Raw genomic sequence first — 16,654 nt, forward strand, 5'->3', positions numbered from 1 at the left:
TGGAGTGCAGTGGCCAGATCTCAGCTCACTGCAAGCTCCGCCTCCCGGGTTCACGCCATTCTCCTGCCTCAGCCTCTCGAGTAGCTGGGACTACAGGCGCCCGCCACCTTGCTCGGCTAGTTTTTCGTATTTTTAGTAGAGACGGGGTTTCAACATGTTAGCCAGGATGGTCTCGATCTCCTGACCTCGTGATCCGCCCGTCTCGGCCTCTCAAAGTGCTGGGATTACAGGCTTGAGCCACCGCGCCCGGCCAAAAACTACCTTCTTTGTATTGTGGCTTTCAGTGATAGGGGTTTAACTTATTTAGGTCCTGACACAGATACGGAGAACTTGTTGAAACCACCAAAGTTTCAGTACAAAGTACACAAAACACAAGCCACAAACCGCCGTCAGACAAGAGCCTAGAGTAAGCACCAGTATTCTAAAGACCTGCAGAGGCCAAGCAGGAAGATGCCTTGAACTCAGGAGTTCGAGGCTAAGTGAGCTCTCTCAGTGCGCCGCGAATTCCGTCCTGGGTGACAGAATGAGACTCCATCTCCACAGGAAGGCCTATGGAAAAGCACGTTCATGTAGGGGTTTGTGAGAGAGACATGGCAGTGAGGCCCAGTTAACATTCTGCTCTAGCCGGTGACTCATCTGAAATTAGAATGATGGTGATTAGTCAACCCAGAAGGAGTGGGTATATTAAAATGTCACCTTCTTTTATTACCTTTATCCTTATCATGGCTTTATTTAAAAAGTAATAAAGTTTCTGCCCAGAAGTGTCACTTCTTGGGAGTGTCTTTCAACAAGTGTGCTGCTCCAGAGTGATACGGATGTTATTTGTAAGTAGAAGAAGAGCAGAAACCCGGCTCAGACATAGTCTTTATAGGCCGGGCGTGGTGGCTCACGCCTGTAACCCCAGCATTTTGGGAGGCCGAGGTGGGCAGATCACAAGGTCAGGAGTTCGAGACCAGCCTGGCCAACATGCCGAAACCCCGTCTCTACTAAAAATATAAAAATTAACTGGGCATAGTGGCGGGTGCCTATAATCCCAACTACTCTGGAGGCTGAGGCAGGAAAATTGCTTGAACCTGGGAAGCAAAGGTTGCAGTGAGCTGAGATCGCACCACTGCACTCCAGCCTGGGCAACAGAGTGAGACTCAGTCTCAAAAAAATAAAAAATAGGCCGGGCGCGGTGGCTCACGCCTGTAATCCCAGCACTTTGGGAGGCCGAGGCGGGCGGATCACAAGGTCAGGAGATCGAGACCACGGTGAAACCCCGTCTCTACTAAAAATACAAAAAATTAGCCGGGCGCGGTTGTGGGCGCCTGTAGTCCCAGCTACTCGGGAGGCTGAGGCAGGAGAATGGCGTGAACCCGGGAGGCGGAGCTTGCAGTGAGCCGAGATCGCGCCACTGCACTCCAGCCCGGGCTGGGCGACAGAGCGAGACTCCGTCTCAAAAAAAAAAAGTAAAAAAAAATAAAAATAAAAAATAATCTTTACACATACTTTAAGAAGCGAACACATCAGAAACCAGGAATGTAACAACTATGAGAATGAAAGGCTGATTCCCTCTGGGGAATTCCCTCTGGGAACAACGTGCACAGTTTGCTTTTGCAACCCTGAGTCCCTGAGAAGGAAGCCAGCTCGGTGTGCAAAGGGTCTCAGATTGCTGCCAGGGATGTCTATTTTAGTGGGAGAGCAAGGGGCCTGCTAGCAGCTCTCTCTACAGACGTTCAGTCTTCTTCCTTTTGAGACAGGGTCTTGCTCTGTCGTCCAGGCTGGAAAGCAATGGTTCAGCCATGGTCGCCGTAGCCTTCAATTCTCAGGCTCAAGCGATCCTCCCACCTCAGCCTCCAGAGGAGCCAGCTTTTCATTTTGATGATAATCTTGAAATGAATAAGCTCCTTTCAGCCTTTCTGGGTGGTCAGCAGGGCCCAGCAGTCTCCACGCCCAGTGATGCCCCTCCACGTCGCCACGCTCTGACAAGGCGAGAATGTGCTGTGGCTGAGCAGAGGCCGAGTTACGATATGGGGCTCTGCAGAAAGTGACCTTGTGGCTGTAATGGGACGGTGGTCTGTGCACTGTCACCGCCAGCCCAGGGTGATGAATGTTGGGTTTCTCAATGGGAGCGAGTCCTAGACCAAACGCCCATCAGTTCAACGTGATCACCCCTTGCCAACTAGCGTGCCGTGGAGTTGAAATGTAGTCATTTTAAAGTTCTGTGCTTAATTTGCATTTGTTTTTACTTAAGTTTTATAAGAAAGACAGGCATGAGGAGTTTATGCACAGTTTTGTCTGTACATATTTATATTTACACACAGGGCGGGCATCAGGGTAGTTTTTCTGAAAAGGGGCTTGGGGAGTCTATATGGTATTTGATATTTAAATTCGAGACCTGTCTTTGTGGAAATTAACTGCGCACACACTCTGGGGTAAAACTAGATACGAGTGTGAGGCCTGGCTCCACCCTTCCTGTGGTGGGACCTGGGGCACCTCAACTGGCCAAGCCTCAACTGCCTCACCTGTAAAACAGAGAGATGGCAATAAAAACTACTTCCCAGGGGCTTTGTGAGAGTTCAGTGAGCATGTACATCCCTGCCCCGTGCCCGTCCCCTGCAGCCCCAGATGGTACATCTCCCACCAGCCCGAGCCGGTGCCCGTGCTGCTGGCCCCATGCCACACGTTGAGTAGCGAGGGTTTAAAATTCTTTGTTTAAGGCTAGGTGCAGTGGCTCATGCCTGTAATCCCAGCACTTTGGGAGGCCGAGGCAGGTGAATCACTGGAGGCCGGGAGTATGAGACCAGCCTGGCCAATGTGATTAAATCCCATCTCTACTAAAAATACAAAAAAAAAAAATTGGCCAGGCACGGTGGCACACGCCTATAGTCACAGCTACTTGGGAGGCTGAAGCATGAGAATCACTCAAACCCGGGAGGCAGAGGTTGCAGTGAGCCAGGATCACGCCACTGCACTGCAGCCTGGGTGACAGAGTGAGACTCTGTCTAAAAATAAAAATGTAAACAAAGCTTAAATTGCAGAGCTGCAGATTTCTGGCCCTGGTCTGTCAGCCTTGCTGATGGTCAGAGTGCTTTTCTGGGGTGCCCACATGAGTCCTCATACGTGCAACCCTACACCCACTAGGCGTTCACTCCCTCTTAAGTTTCATCCCAACCATCCTTGTTCTTTTGTCAGATGAAAAGCTCAGGTTGGCTGGGTGCGGTGGTTCACACCTTTAATCCCAGCACTTTGGGAGGTCAAGGTGGGCGGATCGCCTGAGGTCAGGAGTTCAAGACCAGCCTGACTAATATGGTGAAACCCCGTCTCTACTAAAAATACAAAATTAGCCGGGTGTGGTGGAGCAGAACCGTAATCGCAGCTGCTCCGGAGGCTGAAGCATGAGAATCGCTCGAACCCGGGAGGCGGAGGTTGCAGTGAGCTGAGATCGCACCACTGCACTCCAGCCTTGGGCAACAAGAGCGAAACTCCATCTCAAAAAAAAAAGGAAAAAAGAAAAGCTCAGGTCCCAGAGGGCATAGAGAACCTACTCGAAGCCACTGTGTTCGTTAGTGTGGGGGTTCTCTGGGTGCAGACCACGCTTCTCCTACTGGTTTGGGGGTTCTGTAGGATCTCTGCGGGGTGCAGAAATTAACCCCTTCTGTCTGAGAGCCTGCGTAAGGAGGTGTCCCCATGCCCATCCTCTCGCATCATGTCCCAATGTCATCTTTGGGTTTTCTCTTTTTTCTGTGAAGTACTTTTTCGTGCCGCACTTGTGGTAAGAGCGGAATCGTTCTGGTGCTCCATTACCCTGGAGGCTCGTGGGGACTCTGGCAGCTCTGGCCCAGGCCTCTGTGCAGAGGGCCCGTGTCACATCGCCCTTACACACGAAGCTCCTAAATCTCCTACTGCAATGTTAGCCTGCCTGCCTTCATCCCAGCCCCTGTGTGGAAAGAGAGACGAGTTCTCCCAGGCCCGGGAGACGCTGGGACCGCCCAGCCGCACTCCCTCACCTCCCAGAACTGGAGATGGAGACACAGGAAACTATACAAGTTGATCAGCATTTGGGGTTGAACTCCTGGGTCCTTTTTTGAAGGCATGATTTGTGTCATCTGTTCTTGACTCTGGGTCCAGCCCCATAACTCCCCTTGTCGGGGCCCATGGAAGGTCTGCAGCTCCCTGGAGCTTCTCTGCTCAGTTGAGTAGAAAATTTAGAAAGGTGGCCAGAAGGAGCACCGTTTAGGAACATACGGAGACAACTATAAACTCCCTAAATAACAAAAGGCAGGTGGCATTGGCCTGGAAGGGATTCGGCTGGTGGAAGGTGAACCTGAGAATGTATTCCCACATCTCCCTGAAGGATCAAATTCAATGTCTGGGTTGACACGGTCTGGGAGTGGTGGTGGACAGCACAGGTGTCTCCTTCCCAGAAGGAAGTTAGGGCGGACCCACAGCTCAGATCAATAGTAGACCCTGCCTGGAAGCAGCGTACCTTGGGAGAAGACAGCCATGCACAGAGTTCTCTGTTGAAGGAGATGGTAGTTTGGCACTCCTGCCTGTCCACCTCTGTGCCCAGCTCAGCCATGCTATGGCCACAGGTGTGCCTGGCTGTTGCCTGCTGACCTGGGATGGGAGTGTCTGGCAGCAAGGGAGACCAAGGGCTCCTGAAGCAGTGAAGCTTCTGCACTTGAAGGCTCGGGTAGAGAAGGCAGGGGGCGAGGAGAGGCCTAGGAAGCCATTGGGGGCTCCGCTTGGGCAGTGTGCGGCGGGGAGCCTGCTTAGCCTGGGCCTGGCCCAAGCATCTTTGGGGCTGACCTGCTACCTCTTGGGGCCAAGGGTCCCCTCGAACGAGCCAGGTGCCTTGACTTGAGCCCACCCCAGTACAAGGTGGTCAGGAAGTGGTGTCGAGCGCTAGCTGAGCAGCCACTCCCTGTACCTGCTCTGTCATCTGCCAGGTGACCTTGAATTCCCACTACACTTTGCAGACATGATGGGTGGGACTGGTTTTGGTGCTGAGGTCTTTTGGGGGTCAGTGATCTGCCTTTGGAGAGCTGCTGCCCTGCAGAGTCACAGCATGCCTTTAGACCTCAGCGCCTGGCACATTTCAATAAGACGTGAGCTGCACGGCCCCTTGTGGGAGGGGAATGTGGTACGCAGCCTGGCAGCTGTCTCTCAGCCTGGGCTCAGCAGGTGTAGTGGGTGTGGTCGCTCTTCCTGCCGCCCCAGGGAGGCCACGTCCAGGTCGGGATCCTCGTGGCCAGCCAGACGTGCCACGCCTGCAGCGCCTCCCTTGCCCCTCCTCAGCGACAGTGGACAGGGAGGCCATGGGCTCAGCCAGGGCCATAGCCAAGCTTAGTGCAGGAACAGCCTTTTGAAAGGTAGCTGTGCCTCTGTGCCTTCTCCCTGGCTCCATACACAGTTTCTTTGTGCTCTTTTTTTTTTCCAGACAGGGTCTCTCTCCGTCACCCAGGCTAGAGTGCAGTGGCACAATGTCAGCTCACTGTAACCTCCACCACCCGGGCTCAAGTGAGCCTCCCACCTCAGCCTCCTGAGTAGCTGGGACTACAGGCATGTGCCACCATGCCCGGCTAATTTTCTTTTTGTAGGGACAGAGTTTTGCCACTTTGCCCAGGCAGGTCTGCAACTCCTGAGCTCAAGCGATCCAGCCCGCCTTGGCTTCCCACAGTATTGGGATTACAGGCGTGAGCCCCGGGCCGGCCTCTTTGCATTCTTTAGAGTGCTGTTTTCCCTTTGTTGTTGAGTTGTGTGATGACACCGAAATGGGAATGACCCCATGACAGCCCTACTTCTCTCACCCTGAGGATTTCTGGACAGGGAGGCCAGCTTGTGGGTTTGGCTTGTCTGGGGAGATTGGATGTCACAGCTGCCTCCCCATGCTCCAGGCCCTGGATTGGAGTCCTAGGCTGACATTTTCTATTATCCATGTTCAGAAAATGGCAGTTGGGCCACTCCCAGATGGCAGCACTGCAACACAACTGACGACAGTGCCCTGTGAGGTGGGTGGGGCCACCTACTTGTGCCCTTGTGTGCAGGAGGCCAACGGAGCCACCTGCCCGAGGCAGCCATGCTGGGAGTGACCTTCAGATGTCGTGTCATTGGGACCGAGTGCTTTGGGCTGTTGAGAGGCAGCAATGTCTCAGGTGTGGACCACCTGCTGCTGGCAGCCCAGACGCACACGGGGCCTGTCCCTCAGAGAGCCGCGTGCCTCCTGCCCTCATGGCATGACGGCCGTCGTAAAATCTCCACGCGGCCCTAAGCTGCTGCATGTGAGCACCAGCCAGCCACCGTGGACACGGGATGGGCAGACAGTTACAGAGCCTGGGGTGACTCTGGTGTCCTTTCTCTGCGGGCCAAGCGGAGGCTAGACCACAATACATTTACAAATTAGAGTGTATTTTGCTGTGAGAAAATAGACCCCTTGGAATTGCCCCTCAGTTTTGACTACAGAGGTTTTTGAAGGGTGGCGTTGACAGGCGTCCGATTCGTGCCAGGGCACGGCACTGTAGGCTGGATGCTGAGTGCTGTTGCCGCAGATGTGCTCAGGCCTAAAGTACCTCCTGGCCGGGGCGTGTGTGAGATGGAAATGCACGCACTCTCCTACTCCCAAGCTTACTCCACCTGCACACTGTGACCTGGGTGTGCTGTTTCTGGCCAAGGGGAATGGCACTCCCTTCTCAGTGACCGGCCACTCCTGTTGGGACCAGGTAGCTGCCAGTCCGAACTGGAATCGTCCCCCGCATGCCCAGCCAAGCCCCTGTTCCTGGGCCCATAGAGACTCTGTCTCCCTTTCTGAAGTCAGACAGTTTGACGGGGGCACTTGCCCCTCATAGCCCAAAGAGGCTGAGTCAGCCCCTCCAGAGCTGTTTCTTTAACTGACAGAGCAAGACTCCTTCTCAAAAAAAAAAAAAAGAAAGAAAGTAAAGGGGGGAACCAGTGAGTGCAGGAGTGCCTGCCATGTTGCCATGTTACGTCAAATGTGCATTTTCAGTTACTGTTACTTGTGTATGATTTATTTAGAATTTTATTATGAAGTACCACTAATGAAAAAGAAATATATATACAATTGACCTTTGAACAACAAAAAAGGTTAGTGGTGCTTTATTAGTCTGCTTTCATGCTTCTGATAAAGACATACCCAAGACTGGGCAATTTACAAAAGAAAGAGGTTTAGTTGGACTTACAGTTCCATGTGACTAGGGAAGCCTTGCAGTCATGGCGGAGGGCAAAAGGCACTTCTTACATGACGGCGGCCAAAGAGAATGAGGAAGAAGCAAAAGCAGAAACCCCTGATAAACCAATTGGATCACTGTCACGAGAATAGCACGGGAAAGACCAGTCCCCATGATTTAGTTACCTCCCTGGGTCCCTCCCACAACATGTGGGAATTCTAGGAGATACAATTCAAGTTGAGATTTGGGTGGGGACATAGCCAAACATATCAGGCACTGATCCTCTATGCAATCAAAAGTTCATTCATAACCTTTTTTTTTTTTTGGAAACAATTTCTCTGTTGCCCAGGCTGGAGTACCGTGGCACAATCACAGCTCACTATAGCCTTGACTTCCCTGGCTCAAGCGATCCTCCTATCTCAGCCTCCTGAGTAGCTGGGAGCACAGAGATGGGGTCTCCCTATATTGCCCAGGCTGGTCTCCAACTCATGGGTTCAAACTGTCCTCCCACCTCAACCACCCAAAGAGCTGGGATTATAGGCGTGAACCACTGCACCTAGCTGTGTATAACTGTTGACTCCCCCAAAACTTAAACTACTACTAATAGCCTATTGTTGGCCAGAAGCCTTACCAATAACATAAACTGTAAATTAATATGTCATATGTATTATATAGTTTATTCTTCTTTCTTTCTTTTTTTTTTTTTTCCACTCTGTTGCCCAGGGCTGGAGTGCAGTGGTGCTCTCTCTGCTCACTGCAACCTTCACCTCCTGGGTTCAAATGTTTCTCCTGCCTCAGCCTCCCAGGTAGCTGGGATTACAGGCACCCACCACTGCACCTGGCTAATTTTTGTATTTGTTTTGTTTTGTTGGGTTTTTTTTGAGATAGAGTTTCACTCTCGTCACCCAGGCTGGAGTATGGTGTCATCTCGGCTCACTGCAACCTCCGCCTCCCGGGTGATTCTCCTGCCCTGGCCTCCCGAGTAGCTGGGATTACAGGCCCATGCCACCATGTCCGGCTAATTTTTTTGTATTTTTAGTAGAGACAGGGTTTCACTGTGGGCTGGGGTGGTCTCGAACTCCTGAACTCGTGATCCGCCTGCCTTAGCCTCCCAAAGTGCTGGGATTACAGGTATGAGCCACCACACCCGGCTGATCTTGTTCCTTTTTATGGCTGCATATTATTCCACAATGTATGATATGGTTACAGCTAGTTTCTGTATTTTTGGTAGAGATGGGGTTTTGCCACATTGGCCAGGCTGGTCTTGAACTCCTGACTTTAGGTGATCCACCTGCCTGCCTCAGCTTCCCAGAGTGCTGGGATTACAGGCATGAGCCACTGTGCCTGGCCCTATATAGTTTATTCTTACATTCTTAAGCTTGAGAAAAGTTATTTAAGAAATCATAAGGTAAAGAAAATATACTTACTATCCATTAAGTGGAAGTGGATTATTATAAAGGATCCCCTCTGTCTTCATGCCAAGGAGAGGAAGGAGGAGCTTGGTCTCGCTGTCTCGGGTAGCAGAGGCTGAAGGAAATCCATATATAACTCCACTTGCGTAGTTCCAACCCATGTTTTTCAAGGGCTAGCTATGTACATACATTTAAAGAGTGGTATTAAACCACATCCTGTACCCCCCACCCAGGCCCAGCTGTTCCCTCCTCCCACCCTGAAATCCCCCATGGGCCGAGCCTTGATTGCATCCTCACCCCCTGCCACCCGCTCTGCTGTCCTGATGACTTGAGTGAAGCTGGCCCTTCCCTCTGTTGGTTTCCTCAGCTGTGCTGTATCCCCTGTGCGTGTGACTCTGACTTCCGGAAGGAATCGTGCTGCGGTGCCCTTCTGTGGCTTGCTGCTTTTCTTGCTATTCGATGTTTGAAGTCCATCCAGCTGGAAGGATTTGCTCGTTTTTCCTCACCCTCATCTTTTGCAGATGGTCCTCAGGGCACGGCCAGTTTGGGGCCGTCGGGCACGACAGTGCTCTGAGTGCTGGTGGGCATCTGCCAGAGCCAGCCCAGGCCCAGGTGGAAAGGGTGTGTACCTGGGACCCAGGTGGGCAGGTGACATCTGCAGAGTCTGGTTGTTGCTCTGTGAGGTTCAAACAAGGTGTGGCAAGAAGCCAGGCCCTGAGCGACAAGTGTGAGCAGATGGGAGCCGGGCATGGGTATGGTGGGCAGTGGGCGAGCAAGCGAATGTGCCTGGTGCCACCAAACAACACTGGGCTGGGGCATGCCGGCAAGCAGGGTTTGTGGTCCTGAATCAGGGAGGGCACCTCAGGTGAGCGGAGCAGAGGCAGCGGGCCCTGGGCAGGGTAGGAGAGGCTGGTGCTGAATACCTGGGGCCCTGGCGTCACACATGGAGTGGGAAGGCCTTCGGGGTCCAAATTCCATCTCTGCCCTTTCGTGGCTTTGTGGCCTTGGGCTATTTTTTTAAGTCTGGGTTTCTGCGTTTTCATGTATGAAAAGTGGTGAGTCGGCCAGGCACAGTGGCTCACGCTCGTACTCCCAGCACTTTGGGAGGCCAAGGTGGGAGGATCCCTTGAGCCCAGGAGTTCGAGACCAGCACAGGCAACATGGTGAAACTCCATCTCTACAAAATAAAAAACTAAAAAATTGTCCAGGCGTGGTGGCTCAAGCCTGTAATCCCAGCACTTTGGGAGGCCAAGACGGGTGGATCACGAGGTCAGGAGATCAAGACCATCCTGGCTAACACGGTGAAACCCCGTCTCTACTAAAAAAAAAAAATACAAAAAACTAGCTGGGTGAGGTGGTAGGCGCCTGTAGTCCCAGCTACTCGGGAGGCTGAGGCAGGAGAATGACGTAAACCCAGGAGGCGAAGCTTGCAGTGAGCTGAAATCCGGCCACTGCACTCCAGCCTGGGCGACAGAGTGAGACTGCGTCTCAAAAAAAAATAAAAATAAAAATAAAAAATTAGCCGAGCTTGGTGGTGTGCGTCTGTAGTCCCAGCTACTTGGAAAGCCGAGGTGGGAGGATCCCTTGAGCCTAAGAGGTCAAGGTTGAAGTGAGCCAATATTGCGCCACTGCACTCCAGCTGGGGCCACAGTGAGACCCTGTCTCAACAAAAGTGGCGAATGAATTTTCCCTTGCTGGGGTCACTGGGCATGTGAGGATAAAGTATATAACATCCGTAAGCTGTCACGTCGGTGTTCCTCAGACACTGGGAAGCATTATCAGCAAATAGCGAAGTTGCTTCACGCGTCACCTGAGTGGGCTTGTGTATGTCCACGTATTTGGAGGTATGAGGCCCAGATCGCGATTTAACTGCAGGCTGTGAGTAGCGGAGTGGGGTTTGCAGGTGACAGCAGCATGATCTGGCGTTAGGTGCAACTTGTGGGTGAGGGAAGGGGCCATTCAGAGACTGGGGAGGAGGTAGTGAGTTCATTGTTTGAGGGTGAAACAAGAGGATACGTTTTCGACCACTGTCAGTACGCTGGCCACGGCCACACGTGACTCTGTACATAAGTGAGTAGTTTAAAATTCAGTTCCTTGGTCATATTTCAAGTGCTCCATAGTCACATGTGGCCGGTGGTTGGCTAGAGGCCTGGGCAGGGACTTCCTCACCCAGGAGTAGACGTCTGGAAGCCAGCCACTGCTGGGCTGCGTCCTCCCTGGGGCTTCGCAGGAGGGAGTAACCTTGTGTGCCTTGGATCCTCGCAGGTGGAGCTGGAGGTCACGCTGCCGGGAGAAGGCAAGGATCGCATCTTCAAGGTGTCCATCAAGTGGGTGTCCTGCGTGAGCTTGCAGGCGTTACACGATGCACTTTCAGGGCGGCTGCCCAGCGTCCCTTTTGAGACGATCCAGGCCCTGGACGTGGTCATGAGGCACTTGCCGTCCATGAGGTAAGGGCGCCACACGGGACCAAGGGTGGGGGAAATCCGCTGCGGCTCCGAGGGTCCCCTGCAGGGTGAAATCTGTCCGAGGAACGGCTCATTCTCGGAACCAGGGTGGGAATGGTCACGTAGGTTTTCTGTGATGAAGATAACACAAATGGTGCTAAGGTGGAAACAGTGTTAATATAAACATAAGTCACCAGCATTCTCGGCCTGGCCCGAAAGTGTGGCCTCCCTGTTTGTGCGCACATTGGTGCCTTCGTGTTCCGCGCAGCCCTCTGCCCCCAGCACTTTTCTGCTCCTCTCTGGCCCTTGCACTTGGGACTCGTGATAGGAAAGTCATGCTGTTCCCAGTTTCGTGCTGCACACGTGTCCGCAGCTCTGGGGACCTTCACCGCTGCTTTTTGTGATTGTTGGGGACGTCTTTATTCTCAGGATTACTCTTTTACCACAAATTGCCACGCTTGCGATTGCTGGGAGAGGATGTAGGGACAGTGTGAGGGCTCACAGTCGGCCCGGTTGCTGGGCAGAGGGTTGCGCTAATTTCCTGAGTCCCCCGCTGTTGGAGGAGCAAGGCCAGCTCAGCACGTCAGCCCTCAGTTTCCCGCCCCGGAACACCTGCCCTCACACTGGTGCCTGGGAACAATTTGAGTTTTCAAGTTTCGTCTCTTTCGAACCAAAGCCTACACCGAAACAAAGCCCCACACTCACACACCCCAGGACTGACCAAAGCTTTAAGAGTCCAGGAGAGCATTGGGGCTTCCCTCATGGAAGAGAAGGTGCTTCGAGGTCATGTGTAAGATTTTTAGGGGACCATGGTGTTCTCAGTCTTCAGGCATGGGAGGAGGTGACCAAATACAGGACAGGCTGTCGCTCCCAGCAGGAACGCACCTTCCCCCACGTGTAATCTGTCTCTGCTTTGAACTATCGGTAGAGGAAGGCCGTAGGTATGTGGAGAAACAGTCTAGAAGGATGGTTGCCAAAATGGCATCTACTTTTTCAATATGGAGTTGCAGAAATGACTGTGATTCTTTTCTGAATTCCTTTGGATTACTTCCATTCACTTTATAATCAGGGCGGAAACTGCCGTTTTCATTTTGGGATAAGAAGAGCAGCCGAGGCAGGATTATTAGCGCGTCTCAGGTGGAGAGTGAAGGGGCCATGGGGGTGGTTGGGTCAGCGCAGCCCACAGGTAGGGAGTGCCGAGGCCCACCGCATGTCTTCCCTTCAGCATCATTAGTGACGGCGCCTCCTGGGCCACCAGACCCCTCGGTGCCCGTGCAGTAGGCGAGGCTGCTGTGCTGGAGAATGTGTCTGCTTCAGTCGAGTGGCTCTAGTCCGGCCAGCACAGCATCCCTCCCAGGCCCGGAAGAGGTTGTGAAGCCCTCATGCTGGCCCTTCCACCTCCTGCGGGGGAGCCCACAGCAGGCAGCTCGCGGCTAAAGGAGCTGGCAGATGCTGGGTCATGTGTGGACAGCCACACGGCCAGAAGCGGCACATCTCCCCACGGCTGAGGCTGGGCCTGGCTGCGGCTGGCACCTGGCAGGTGCCCACTTCCACCTGCGCTTGGGGACACCGGCCCGGTGAAGTGAAGAGTAGACAGTGAGGACAGTAAGGCGAGACGAAGCCAGGACAGGGAGCCTGGACCAGAAACACACCAGGTGCTGGGGGTTTGTGCTCCACCTGTGCGGTGCGTTTAAACATCTTTCACCATTCCCCAGTGAGGCCACAGGTCCCCCAGCCTGCTGCCGTTACAGCGTCCCGCACAGCAGGCCATGTACACAGGCTGGAGTGCCGCGTAGTGAACATGGATTTAAAAGGAGGGGAAACGGAGCTCTGATGAGGGTGTGGTGGGCACAGACAAAGCCCACCCAGAGGCCACTGTTCCTTCTGGAAGACGCATCTGACAGGTGGTGGGGTGGGGTCTCTTGGTTCCAGGTACACCCCCGTGGGCCGCTCCTTCTTCACTGCGTCTGAGGGCTGCTCCAACCCTCTTGGCGGGGGCCGAGAAGTGTGGTTTGGCTTCCATCAGTCTGTCCGGCCTTCTCTCTGGAAAATGATGCTGAACATTGATGGTAAGCAGTGCCCTGGGATCTTCACTGCAGGGCAGGGCTGGGCATGGGCTGGGGGTCAGGACCCCGGTGGCGGGGTGGCTTGTGGCCAGCTCCACACATGGCCTCTGTCAGAGCCGGCGCTGCTGCGTGACACCTGGCTGGTCTCACCTGCAGTGCTGGGTGGGTTAGGGCAGTGGCTCTCAGGCCAGTGTGGAGCCACCAGGAGGTCGTGCCCTCAGAGGCTGTGGTCAGGGGCTGAGGCGGGCCTGAGGATCCCGCTGTTCCGTGCAGGACATCTGCTGCCCTCTCTGTGAAAAAGACGAGCGTGAAGTCCAGCGAAAAGGATCGGTCTTCTCATTTGGGAGTTTATTATTATGAAAAGCTCTAGAAAGGAATGAGAATTCGATCTTGCTCAGTTATACATTTATTGAAAAAGAATTACATAAAAGGGAATGGTGAATTTCAGAAATATCTCCACCAGAAGGTCCCCAGAAAATCCTACCACACTGGCTTCTTTCTCAGAGGGTGTCGCCCTGACCAGAGGGAGGGTCAGCAGCTCGGGCCTGGGCTTGTCACTGCTGGCCTGCCTGTCTCTAGGCCCGAGGCTGGCCTTGGTAGGGAGTGAGAACCCCGGCCGGGTGTCCCCACCATGGCTGGCCTGGCCTGTGAGGCCCCTCCAGGACTATGGGCCTGTCCAGCAGCCCCGCAGTCATGCTTAGGCCTTTGCCTCTGTCTTTTCTCGCCTACAGTGTCGGCAACAGCATTTTACAAGGCACAGCCAGTAATCGAGTTTGTTTGTGAAGTTTTGGATTTTAAAAGTATTGAAGAACAACAAAAACCTCTGACAGATTCCCAAAGGGTAAAGTTTACCAAAGAAATTAAAGGTAATGAACTGTCCGAGCACACCTGGCTAAGGGCTGGGAGGCCCCTTCCCGGTCTGCCTCCAGGACCGCATTTTGCGGTTCTGGTTCTTATGTGCGTTTAGGGAGATGGGGGTGGCGGAATTTAGCCATCAGATGAAGTAGCACGGAAATGAATTAGACCCATTTCCCCGAGCAGGAGTGGGCGTTTCCTAAATAAATACAACCCCGTGGGGTGGGGGTGAGGTTGAGTTTGGGGAGTCAGTCACGTCTGAGTCATGATATCAGGACTAGAAGCAGCAGCGCGGCTGTGATCAGCGTTTCATAACGCTGGAACCTAGGATGCATTTTCTTTTGTTTTCATTTAACTTTACACAACCCGGCAGGCATCTGTAGCCGGTCAGCCTGCTTTCTACTCCCAGAAACTCAGACTGGGGGGTCTGGGACTTGTCTGGGGTCCTTCTACCCATCAGCAACAGAGTGGGTGCCTGCCCCTGGCTCCACAAACCCTGCCTACTAAACCCGTCCTTTTGGAAGGCCATTTGCAGGGCCATCCGCAGTACCCCGTGTTACCACAATGACCCACGAGGGGCACAGAATAGCACGAGGGTGGACACCCGATGCTTTAAGCTGAGCCTCCCCCCCACCATGGGGTATTCTTGTAGGTGAGATGGACCCAGCTGGGGTGGCCTGGGGGTGACCTGTGGGTCAGCCTCCCTAGGGGAGCCCTGCAGCCCTCTGGAGCCCCCTTAACTTGAGTCCGCAGCCACATTCCTATGAAAACTGATTCTCGGGAAGTGGCGCTTGCACTCAGGTCGGGACAGCCCAGACGCTGATGCCTGTGTTCCGTGTCCCCAGGTCTAAAGGTGGAGATAACGCACTGTGGGCAGATGAAGAGGAAGTACCGCGTCTGCAATGTGACCCGGCGGCCCGCCAGTCACCAAACGTAACACGCCCTTCCTTTCAGACTCTCTTGGCTGGGGCCCCCAAGGTCACCCCGATGGGCACACTCTGGAGCCACGATTCTATGCCCATTCTCCGGAAAGGACCATTTCGTGCTGTTTTTCAATCCTAAAATTGTCCCTTACATGGCTCAGTAGATTCCAAACTTCACCTAAGTTTGTGAGGCGTCTCCTGCCGTCACCGTGCAGAGGCCCTGGCTGCCAAACCGGCCTGGCCTGCTTTCCTCGTCCTGTCCTGGGGGCTTCAGGCCTTCTGGGCACTGGGAACGCGCGGCATGTAAACGGCTTCCAGGGTCGCCACGGTCTGCTGGAAGACGCACAGACCTTTCTGGACGCCTCCATTCGTCCTGACTCCTGTACACACACTGTGACATTGTGGGTAATTTATGAGTAATGACGCCTGTAGGTATTTTTTTGTTTCCCAACTCCAGAAACAAAATGAGAATTTAGGGGCTCAGGAACATTCCAGATAACCCAAAGCACGTGACGTGGTTTTCACTCCCAGAAGTGCTCTGAATGTTTGCTCCTCACATGTCACCCTAAAAAGAAAAACCAAATGAAAAGCAGCATGAGGGAAGGGACCCCGGGATGACCTCGGCCTGAACAGCCCTTTTGCTCCTCAGATTCCCGCTGCAGCAGGAGAGCGGGCAGACGGTGGAGTGCACGGTGGCCCAGTACTTCAAGGACAGGCACAAGTTGGTTCTGCGCTACCCCCACCTCCCATGTTTACAAGTCGGACAGGAGCAGAAACACACCTACCTTCCCCTGGAGGCAAGTCACCCTCTCCCTGTGGTCTCTGGGGGCTTGGGAGGGCAGTGTTCCGGGCTGGAGCATGCAGCTTCCAGAAACTGCCGAGGCCCCAGTCAGGTACAAATGGCACTGCTGCTGCTGCTGCAGGAACTCGGGTGGGTTAATGGGCTTTGTTGCACCTCGGTTTTGCCTTCAGTAAAATGGGGTCCGCAGCTCTCTTGTGGGATTGGTGTGAGCCTTGACTGAGATTGTGTGTAACGCGCCCAGCGGGCCCCGCAGCCGGAGGCAGGTGTTCTGTCACTGCACGCTTGCGTCATTCACTCTCCTCTAACATCACGACTCTTTGAAAAAAATCCTTGCCTTGGGAAAGGGTCAAATTCCGACCCTGAGCCATGTGCTGTAACTCTTCCCTTGGTGTTTAGATTCTGGCACTTTGCTGTCGTTCAGTAGGGCTGGGCAGCTCCAGTGCCTTGTCCCATAGGTAGACGTCTTTCACACCTGCAGCCGCTTTCATGCCCGCAGCCACCGAAGACTGGAGAAAGCCCAGAAGTGCTGGTGTCAGGACACAGCCCCGTTGACCTGGTGGGCTGGGCACAGAGGCCGTGGGATCTGTGTGTTCGCGCGACATGGGGTTTACTTAGCAGGGATTTCTGTTGTGAAGTGGAAGGCCGTGGAGCAGCCCCCACAGCAGACACCTGCATGGCGCTTCATAGCCCAGGGATGAGAAAGAGACAGTCCCAAGCAGAGACAGGCCACCAGCCCCTGAGTCCCCTGCCCGCTCCCCTGGTCACACCAGTGCGGCACTGATGACCTGTCTCTATGTCCTCTTCGCAGGTCTGTAACATAGTGGCAGGACAAAGATGTATTAAAAAATTAACGGACAATCAGACCTCAACCATGATCAGAGCGACTGCTAGGTCGGCACCCGATCGGCAAGAAGAGATCAGCAAATTGGTGAGCGTCAGTCCCGGGCAGGGCCGCCCTGTGGAGTCCAGTCCGGTTGCCCTGG

General features: G+C 53.8%; 1 protein-coding gene across 2 annotated transcripts in view; it reads left to right on the forward strand.

Annotated features, from left to right (window-relative positions):
* The window catches only part of LOC105488387 (argonaute RISC catalytic component 2), a 119,274-nt gene that overhangs the window by 66,658 nt on the left and 35,962 nt on the right, over window positions 1-16,654 (forward strand). For both annotated transcript variants that reach the window (XM_071067764.1, XM_011752382.3), the window contains exons 4-9: window positions 10,847-11,028; window positions 12,958-13,094; window positions 13,823-13,957; window positions 14,792-14,879; window positions 15,519-15,666; window positions 16,480-16,599. In XM_071067764.1, the coding sequence (XP_070923865.1) occupies window positions 10,847-11,028; window positions 12,958-13,094; window positions 13,823-13,957; window positions 14,792-14,879; window positions 15,519-15,666; window positions 16,480-16,599 (810 nt within the window). The remainder of the gene's footprint in view (window positions 1-10,846; window positions 11,029-12,957; window positions 13,095-13,822; window positions 13,958-14,791; window positions 14,880-15,518; window positions 15,667-16,479; window positions 16,600-16,654) is intronic.

The sequence above is a fragment of the Macaca nemestrina genome, chromosome 8 (assembly GCF_043159975.1).
Source record: "Macaca nemestrina isolate mMacNem1 chromosome 8, mMacNem.hap1, whole genome shotgun sequence".
Lineage (NCBI taxonomy): Eukaryota > Metazoa > Chordata > Mammalia > Primates > Cercopithecidae > Macaca > Macaca nemestrina.